The sequence below is a fragment of the Mastacembelus armatus genome, chromosome 7, assembly GCF_900324485.2.
Source record: "Mastacembelus armatus chromosome 7, fMasArm1.2, whole genome shotgun sequence".
In the NCBI taxonomy this organism is placed as follows: Eukaryota; Metazoa; Chordata; class Actinopteri; order Synbranchiformes; family Mastacembelidae; genus Mastacembelus; species Mastacembelus armatus.
Window position 1 is genome coordinate 10,290,712 of NC_046639.1, and position 10,114 is coordinate 10,300,825.

The window sequence follows — 10,114 nt, forward strand, 5'->3', positions numbered from 1 at the left end:
AGGACAGTAGTGAATTATTGCTTCATTTGACACCTAGAGCTAAAGCCATGGATCCTTATTGGGTCAAGTACACCCAGAATCCATGAAACAGAGGCTAACATGCAGCATGAAATCAGAAACAAGGCTTGTCTGAGCTTTCTGAATTGTCCAGTTGCATGTACAGTAGTAATACAGCCATGCACAGTGACTTTATATGCTTTTGTTATGGTAAGATGCTGTTGTTTTCTTCCCTTAACCCCCACTTTTACTGTGTCACCCTCAGTTATGCAGTGGTTTAAATATTTTAATCAGAACATATGTATTGTATTGGTTGTTTAATGAATCTATTCTGTGAACTCTGCTTTTCTGGATCTGCTCGCAATGTGATATCGGTATCTCTTTCACCCCCATCTTTTTCACTGTTTTCCTTTCATTTCTCTCTTCCATTTCTCCATCACAAATCATCCCTTTTTTATAGGAGAAAGGTGAACTGCAGGTTTGTGAAGCTTTTCTGGAACTATTTAAGCTATTTAAATATTCTGTCTGTCTTTCTGTTTGTTTGTATTACCTGAAGCATAACCACGTAGTTTTTCCCAGGCCCCCATGATACAATAGTTAAACTAAGATCTTTATAGCCTTGCAGCACTATAATCAACTGGACTTTGAACTGAATCAACTGGAGGTAGTTTACTGTAAACAAATCACCATTTTAGTCTAAATTCTTTAAGTGAAACTAGTGCTGCAAAGCTACAGCAGCTCACAAGCACCATCCATCCCTGCTGTCATACCAAAATGAATGCATGATTGTATATAATTACAAAACTTTCAAGTTTTTTTTTTTTTTTTTTTTTTTTAAAGTAGAGACATCTGGGCTTGGAATTTTTCAAGCTTCTCCAGGCGAGAAAACCTCAATTACTACACTTGATCTGAATTGTTGTAGTGGATATAGTCAAAAATCCAAAGTAGTCTCTATTACTCTATTTATAATCAGAGCCATTATTAACACCATCCCATATATTTTTTTCCTTTATGTGTGTGATGATCCAGTGTAAAGCTGTTTGTTATCATTTCATCACTGCAGAGAAGGGGACTGGTGGCTGGCGCGCTCCCTGACCACTGGAGAGAACGGTTATATCCCCAGCAATTATGTGGCTCCATCTGACTCCATCCAGGCAGAAGAGTAAACCCCTTCATTTTTTTTCTTGCTCTGTCTCTTTTATCTGTTTTTCTCCAAGCACATGGAAGAATTAACAATCTAATGTTGGATTCTGGAGAAATTTCTAGGTTTCTGCTTCTATGGGAGTTTGAAAAGACTTTGCCATTTTGGGAAACACGTGTATTTGCTTTCTTGCCAAGCATTAGATGAGAAGATTCAAAACAGCCTTGTTCTGTCCAAGGGTAATGAACTCTGCCTACATACATCTCTAAAGCTTACTAATAAACATGTCTAAATCAGCATGTTTGTTTATTCTGTATGAAGTATAAAAGCAACAAATTTTGGCTTTACAAAAGACTAAAGTGACAGACTATTTCTTGGCTGGGCACAGTAACTTCTGGATGACAAGTCACCATGAACTTTCCAGTATATGTTGTCTGGCTTCACATTTACCATACAGACATGAAAGTGGCATCAGTGCTTGCATCAAAGTCCTGACAAGAAAGTAAAATGTCAACATTTTGTAGTATTATTTTAAATGACTGTAGTATATGCATCGCTTACTTCCCCTGGTGGACATGCATTGGTAATCTTTACATGCTAACCTGCTTGCTTATACAACCAACTCACATAAACTAACCTTTTATAACAACCACATTTCTCACTTTTGCCTATTGCTCCACCAGTCATCTCAGACTGACTCTTGAGTCCAGGTAAGTAGCTGTTGTTTAGTAGGCATTCACATGCAAAAAAACAATGTGCATTACATCTGGCATGGCTCCTGCAATTTTACTTACTGAAACTACAAGCAGTTCTTATTTCTCTTCCACCCACACACATCTTCCTCTTACCAACCTGCTCCTGTGTATCCCTGTTTTCTCTCTCAACATTGCCAGGTGGTACTTTGGCAAAATCACACGGCGTGACTCTGAGAGGCTGCTGCTAAGTTTAGAGAACAGGAGAGGGACTTTCCTGGTGAGAGAAAGCGAGACCACCAAAGGTATGTGTGTGGACCTTTATACATACATCAATCAGCCTCAACCTTAAAACCTAGTCAGGTGAAGTGAATAACACTGATGATCTGTTTACAGTGGCTCCTGTCAGGGGTTGGGATATATTAGGCAGCAAGTGAACAGTTCTTGAGGTTGATTTGATGGAAGCAGGAAAAATGGGCAGCATAAAGATCTAAGAAACTTTGACAAGGACCTAGACGACTGGGTCAGAGCATTTCCAGAACAGCAAGTGTTGTCGGTGTTCTTTGTATGCAGTCTGTACTGACCAAAAGTGTCCAAGGTAGGACAACCAGTGAACCAGTGCCAATTATGCACACCTAACACTCATTGATGTGTGTGGGGAATGAAGACTGGTCCCATCCCACGGAAGAGCTACTGTAGCACAAACTATTGAAAAACTGAATGCTGGCTGTGACAGACAGCTGTCAGAACACACAACGTATCACAGCATTCATATAGGCACAGACAGGTCGGAGTGCCCATGATGACTCCTGTCCACCAACCATAACATCTAAAATGGGCACAGACACCTCACAACTTCCAAGACCTAAAGGGAGGCCTTGGTGTCAGACACCAGAGAAACCTTCAGAGGTCTGGTGGAGGCCCTGAGCTGTTTTGGCAACACATGATGGACCTGCACAGTATTAGACAGGCGGTGTTAATCTTGTGGCTGATCAGTTTGAGTAGAAAGTATATCCCTTTTGGCCTGTCTCACTTGACCAAATCTTAGTAGTTCTGGAATTACTATTGCAACACATCATCAGTAGGGTAAAACTAACCTGTCTCACGACGGTCAAATCCCAGCTCACGTTCCCTGTTAGTGGGTGAACAATCCAACGCTTATGAATATGTCCAGCAAGCTGTCAAACTTCTAAAGTTGGCACCAAATGATTGGTTAGATTATTGGGCCTGTTTATTTATTCCTTGATCAAATATTTCCCATTATAAATCAAAATTTAGGTACATTTTTGTAAGGCTTGTCATATTAACATTAAAGCTGATGAAAAGCATGTTAAATAATGATTGTATTCCTCAAACTTCGTTCCCTGAGTTGGGCTGCCCTGCCTTTGGCTGCCCTTTAATTCACTTTTATCTCACTAGACTGATACTGCCCCCTGGTGGTCTTTTTATTCACCTGATTTGTTTGTGTATTTGGAATTTTATGTCAAACATACTTTTATCATAAACATACTTTTATCTAGACAATCTGGATCAGATATTACTCCAATACATTTCTTCTTTTTTGCTGTTATTCCTTTTAGGTGCCTACTGTCTGTCTGTATTAGACTATGACAACACCAAAGGGCTGAATGTGAAGCACTACAAGATCAGGAAGCTTGACAGTGGAGGCTTCTACATCACATCACGCACACAGTTCAGCACCCTGCAGCAGCTTGTCAATCACTATCGCAGTGAGTTCACTACAGATGAAAACCACTTTTTAGCATCAACCTTCCCTTTGAGACCCCCAAAAGCGTAGCTGCATAGAGATTCATGCATCATCAGAAGAATATTTTCTGATGATTAATGAATTGATTTTATCACATTTGACTGTACTGATTGTGTTCTCTCCCCAGAACATGCTGATGGACTGTGCCACAATCTGACAGACATTTGTCCTGTACTGAAGCCTCAGACTCAGGGCTTAGCAAAGGATGCCTGGGAAATCCCCAGAGAGTCCCTCCGACTTGACCTCAAACTTGGACAGGGCTGCTTTGGAGAGGTCTGGATGGGTAAGTTTTGTTTTCATAAACCAATGTTTTAACTCACTGCACTCTTTAAAATCTTTACCTTTTTAGAAATATTTTATGGTCCCTGATAATATGCTAAATGATCAAATTGAGCAAGTTTCATTGGAAATGTAACCTCAGTAGCTTTATCATTAAAAAATCATTTTTAGAATGTTTAGGTAAACTCCCATAATTGAATATACATTACATACATTGTATAGAGGTGAGTGTTTCCCAACTAAATTATGTAACAGCCGATATTGTTAGGTTTATATTCAAATGTGAACTGTCAATGTGTATGTGGTTTTCCATATGACTACCACATGGAGTCACATAAGCCAGATGTTTCATTTTTTAATCTATTACTTTCAGCTAACTATTTAGCTGTTACTCAGTTGATTTTAACTATTCCAACTATTTAGCCACTGTTTTTAGCTATTTTAACAACAGTTGAAGTTTCAAATGGCTCAAAGCTGAAATTGCTTCATGTGAAACTTGATAATTGGTTGAGTTGTATAAATCAATATTGATTTGACTCTCAAGACTGTGTTTCCTTCTTTCAGGAACATGGAACGGTACAACACGTGTGGCAATCAAGACCCTGAAGCCCGGCACCATGTCCCCTGAGGCCTTCCTCCAGGAGGCTCAGGTCATGAAGAAACTGAGACATGAAAAGCTGGTTCAACTCTATGCGGTGGTGTCTGAGGAACCAATCTACATTGTCACTGAGTACATGGGACAAGGTCAGCATGGATTTTTCACTCTTTCTCATATAAACATTTTCACAGTATAATCAGTAGTGGAGTAAACATGCAGAGTAGTCATTAGAATTATACTTACACACCACTACATTTCTCATTTTTTTTAATATATCCATAATAAACATATGCAACTGAAATGTCCTAACATAACCACAGTAGCTCCTACAGCTGTAGTAACCAGCACTATGTGTCCCTTCTAACAGGTAGCCTACTAGATTTCCTAAAAGGTGACATGGGCCGAATGCTGCGCCTCCCCCAACTGGTGGACATGGCCTCACAGGTCAGCAAAAAAAACATTACTGTTTAAATCTGTTCAAGAATGTTTCTTTGTTTAGTGTTGATCACCAATGTTGCCTCTTTCTAAGATTGCTTCAGGGATGGCTTATGTGGAGAGGATGAACTATGTGCACAGAGACCTGAGAGCTGCTAACATCCTGGTGGGAGATAACCTGGTTTGCAAAGTGGCAGATTTTGGTCTGGCTCGCCTCATTGAGGATAATGAATACACTGCCAGGCAAGGTAAGGCCACAGAAGGGTATGAGTTGACTTCTGGCATTTGTGTTTTTTAGACACATGTAGTTGCTCATTTTTTAGCATGTTACATTGTAAAATCATATCACATCATAGGTTATGGTGGTGTCTATGCAGATTGTTTCCTCTCCTATGGAACCAGCTCCCAGCCTGGGTTCAGGAGGCAGACACTCTCTGTACTTTTAAGGCTAGACTTAAAACCTTCCTCTTTGACAAAGCATATAGTTAGGGCTGGCTTCAGGCAACCCTGAACCATCCCTTAGTTAGTTATGCTGCTATAGGCCTAGACTGCCCGAGGACCGTCCCCACCCTAACCCCCCCCCCCCCCCCCCCCTCCCTTCCCCTCCCCTCTCGTCTCTCCACCCACCTCATGTATATTCCACCATTGAATGTTACTAACCTTGTGCTCTCTCTCTCCCCTAGTTTGTGCTCTCTCCCTCTCTCTCCGTTCTCTCTGTACCTTCTGCAGGTGTCCCTGGTCCTGGAGCTGTATATCGCTGATGTGCAGTTACTGGTCCCACCAACCTGCAGTGTCTATTTGTTGTTTATTGTTGCTGTTCTTTTCTCTCTGCTCTATCCACTCACCCCAACCGGTCGAGGCAGATGGCCGCCCAAACTGAGCCCGGTTCTGCTGGAGGTTTTTTCTTCCGTTAAAGGGAGTTTTTCCTCTCCACTGTTGCCAAGTGCTTGCTCATAAGGGAATTGTTGAGTTTTTAGTTTTAGTTTTTGTAAAGTGCCTTGAGATGATTTGTGTTGTGATTTGGCGCTATACAAATAAAATTGAATTGAATTGAATTGAATTGAATTGAATTGTGACTGGTTTAACCAAAGAGGAATTTTTCCTTTATGTCTGATTTAAAGGATTTTATGAGAGGTGAAAATATCATCTTGATTTTGTCTGCGTGTACTGCAATTATGTAATTTTCATCTACTAATAAAGTTGCCCTCTTGCAGGAGCCAAGTTTCCTATTAAGTGGACTGCTCCTGAGGCCGCTCTGTATGGCCGCTTCACCATTAAATCTGACGTCTGGTCGTTTGGGATCCTGCTGACTGAACTGGCCACTAAAGGCAGAGTGCCCTATCCAGGTATGTGTTGTTTGAGTCTGAGAGATTAACCAGTGTATTTTTAGATTGCATACATGGTGCTTTTATTACCCAGACCCACGTGCTGACATCATTCCTTACCAGTCGAACAGAATATAGATTTATGCCTAAGAGACTATTAGTCACAAGCAATCATGATTCAACATCAAACCTTGCTCTGCTCTTCCAGGCATGGTGAACCGAGAGGTGTTAGACCAGGTGGAGCGTGGCTACAGGATGCCGTGCCCAGCTGATTGCCCTGAATCCTTGCACGATCTGATGCTGACCTGCTGGAGAAAGGAGCCAGAGGAGAGACCCACTTTTGAGTACCTGCAGGGCTTCCTGGAGGATTACTTCACCTCCACAGAGCCTCAATACCAGCCAGGAGAGAACCTGTAACCAGGCTGAATATGGCTATTTGCACGGCTTTATGCATGTCCAAAACTGAGCATGTCCATCTGTTTTAGAGTGCATGGACAAGTACATGTGTACAGCATAATAGGGCAAAAAGCCGGCAGCACTCTGGGTACAATCAGTAACACTCAGGCATCAAGCAGCATCAGTGGTACATCAGATCAATCATCAACATTCTCTCCCTGCTTCTATCTAAATTCATTGCCATATTCTGCAACATGTCATCTCCTAGAGACTGTTTTTATAGGAAGGGACTAAACTGTGGTATTTTAACTTTATCATGCAGAGCATTTGTATGTCATTCAAATCATCACCCTAACCAAGCAGGTGTTACTGCCTTCCTTGTGTTTGAAAGACATCCTTATAATACACATACATTCCCCAGCCACTGCTCCTATATTAATTCACCTGACTTTGTTTCCTTTGAGATATGTTTTGTAACTCATGGTCAGACTCTGTGTTGCATTTTGACAAGCACCCATAAAGACTGTAAAATTATTTACCAGGATATTTTTGGTCTAATTATTTTTTAAGTTTGGTAGACCTGGATCAACTGGAACTTTTTAAGTTGAACATTTTTACTTTAGAACCATGGTACCCTTGTGCAGCACTGAGGCAAATGTTCCAATTGCACAGTCTTCACTCCCCAATTGGACAAGTTTGTTTATCTCTGTGACCAACATATGGCTAAACACTAAGAAATGAGATTAAGTTTGTCTCTCTATTTTTGAATTGTGACTTTTCTCACAAACAAGTGGCTACTGATCACTATTGGTCATCTCTGGTTGGAGAAGACTAGAATTCTTTCTGCAAGGATTTTGTGCCAATGAAAAAGTCTTTTGTACAAAACAGTGTATTTTACTACTCTGAACTTTTCTTAGAATGAAGGTTGATTTGTGTAAGCAGAGGATGTGTTGTTTGTCACAGAGGATAATTCACTGTTTTGAGATCCTGCGCCTGTGTACAATACCAACTGGCTCACCAGCACAACTTCAAGGTGTCAATTTTTTTATAAGGATTCAAAGTAAAATATGGTCAGTCTTCTTTCATGGCTCCTTTCAGGTCTGACCTTCATTCATATGATGATTTCTATTTTTCATCAGCCTCAATACTTGGTTAATTAGTGCATTTTAGAGCCCAATCTTACACTGGACATCTTATATTTCTGTTATGGTTATGCCTTACCCAAGCCTATAGGGGGCAGACCAGAAGGTTTTACCATAAACAGCATGTATAGCAAATAAATTGGGATCTTGAAACTTAATTGTATATATCCTTAATACCAAACATATTAATATATCTTTATATAATTTATTCCTTAAAAAACAGTTACTTTGCTGATTACGGCAAAAAAATGATTACAGCACTTTTATGGGTTAAATAACATCAGACAATGATATAAAATATATATAAACACTTTCACATTACAGATATGGTTTTTTTCTGTGCATGGATTTCTGTGAAATGCATCTTGGTTGTTGGTTACATGAATTGGTGAGTTATCTTTATATTTCATAATGCAGCTTGTAGAACATTTCTGTTTTGGATACTGATCATCTATTAGCATTACTACTTTCCATAATACAATCAAAAGCACAATTGTTTACATTGTGATACTTTTCAGATCATGTTGCTGCTTCAGGGGCTGGTAAATGAACAGGTAATCAAGTGTCATTTTTGCCGAACATTTCTGTTTTCCTCAATACACCTGACCATTGTGGTGTGTGTTGCCATCCTCTGTGCTTCCATCACCATTCAAATGTATGATCAGCCTCTCTAGGCTGGATTTCATAAAGCGCTACTGGTTAGAATTAAATAACTTCGATCAGAAGATGATCTGACTGCCACAGATAGAAGGAACTTATTATCAGTGTATAATCTAATGGCCTGTGGACATGGGATATGCCACAATGCCAAATTGATCTGCATGGGTGCCGTCAGGTGTCTGGCATCATCCCACTTTTTTTCCAACTCCTGTTTTTGAGCAAAAGTATGCTAAAGTGCACATAAAGCATCATAGTGTCTGTATGCAGTCTTGCTTACAAGAGCCAAGGACATTCCCAGTGGAGTTATGTGGATCTCCTTTCTGGCTATGCAGTTTTTTAAAAGTGATATTCACACAAACATATACATATACATATATATATACATATATATATATATATATGTATATATATATACATATATATACACATATATATATATATGTATATATATATATACATATATATATATATATATGTATATATATATACATATATATATATATATATCGTCTTTTCTACTGTATTGAGTTCTTTGTTAAATCCTACTGAATATTAAATATTATTCAAATTTATGTTTGAATAAAATTTGTACATTGGCAACTGTATCTTGATTATTGACTGAAGGAATTTCTGTAATCAGGAACTACTCACTGAGCCTAGTGCACTGTGGTTGTTGTTGAAGTGATCAAAGGTCATAATCAATCCCACACACACTTATTACTTTCATTTTATAGACATGTCAGTTCCAAAAACATCTTTCCCATATACAGCTATCAATGGTTCTGCAAGCAAACACCATAGTTATTGTATAAGTCCTGGAAAACAACCTTCTAATAATTAGACTGAAGAAAATACCAATACCAAAAAGTCAAAGATCTGTTTGCAGGTATTTGCATTTGCAAAAATAAATATATTAACTTTATTAGCTTTGCTGATCAAATGTGTGTGTATTCAGAGGCATATGGTGGCATATCTGGTTATTTTCCCATCTTCAAACCCTTTACATCTGTAATTACCTTTCAGGTTATACCTAGATCATATGTAACATTGTATAGATGTATACTTTTCTTTAGAAATCATAAAACATATGCAAAAAAGGAAATGCATTCTCAGTTAGCTTGTGACCTTTTGGAGGTTGGAGGTATAAAGTAGATTGGAAATCACTGGACTAAAATACCTCTGTCTAGGCCGAGTGGGTTTACAGTAGTAGTTAAGATTAATGTTAGCTCTAAGTTAAACTATTATTTTTCTACCATTACATCAGTATTAATAATCTAATAGTGCAAAATATGAAAAAATGCAACCACAGGAGGGCACAATCCAGTGTCTTCATGTGCCGGTCCCAAGTCTGGGTAAATGCAGAGTGTTGTGTCAGGAAGGGCATCCAATGTAAAATTTCAGCCAAATCAAACAAGCGAATCACAAATATGACACACAAATATATGAATCACAAATATCAGTCGTGGCCCAGGTTAACAACGACCGCCATTTGTGCTTTTGACCTACAGGGTGCTAGTGGAAATTGGACTACTGTTGGTCGAAGAAGGAGAGGAGGAAGGCATGTCCGTAGGCAAAGAGAGAAGAGGAAGGGCAGGAGTATAGGACTTAGAGTAGGACTTTGAATGTAGGAACTTTGTCAGGGAAAACTAGAGAGTTGGCTGATATGATGGAGAGAAGATAG

General features: G+C 39.2%; 1 protein-coding gene across 3 annotated transcripts in view; it reads left to right on the forward strand.

The window, feature by feature from the left end:
- The window catches only part of src (v-src avian sarcoma (Schmidt-Ruppin A-2) viral oncogene homolog), a 30,088-nt gene extending 21,661 nt beyond the window's left edge, over window positions 1-8,427 (forward strand). For 2 of the 3 annotated variants that reach the window (XM_026332068.1, XM_026332067.1), the window contains 10 exons: window positions 458-475; window positions 1,061-1,159; window positions 2,032-2,135; window positions 3,411-3,560; window positions 3,726-3,881; window positions 4,442-4,621; window positions 4,843-4,919; window positions 5,005-5,158; window positions 6,125-6,256; window positions 6,444-8,427. In XM_026332068.1, the coding sequence (XP_026187853.1) occupies window positions 458-475; window positions 1,061-1,159; window positions 2,032-2,135; window positions 3,411-3,560; window positions 3,726-3,881; window positions 4,442-4,621; window positions 4,843-4,919; window positions 5,005-5,158; window positions 6,125-6,256; window positions 6,444-6,652 (1,279 nt within the window). In that variant the 3' untranslated portion in view covers window positions 6,653-8,427. The remainder of the gene's footprint in view (window positions 1-457; window positions 476-1,060; window positions 1,160-2,031; window positions 2,136-3,410; window positions 3,561-3,725; window positions 3,882-4,441; window positions 4,622-4,842; window positions 4,920-5,004; window positions 5,159-6,124; window positions 6,257-6,443) is intronic. The other variant, XM_026332070.1, reaches the window with a different exon arrangement.
- Window positions 8,428-10,114: the final 1,687 nt, after the last annotated feature.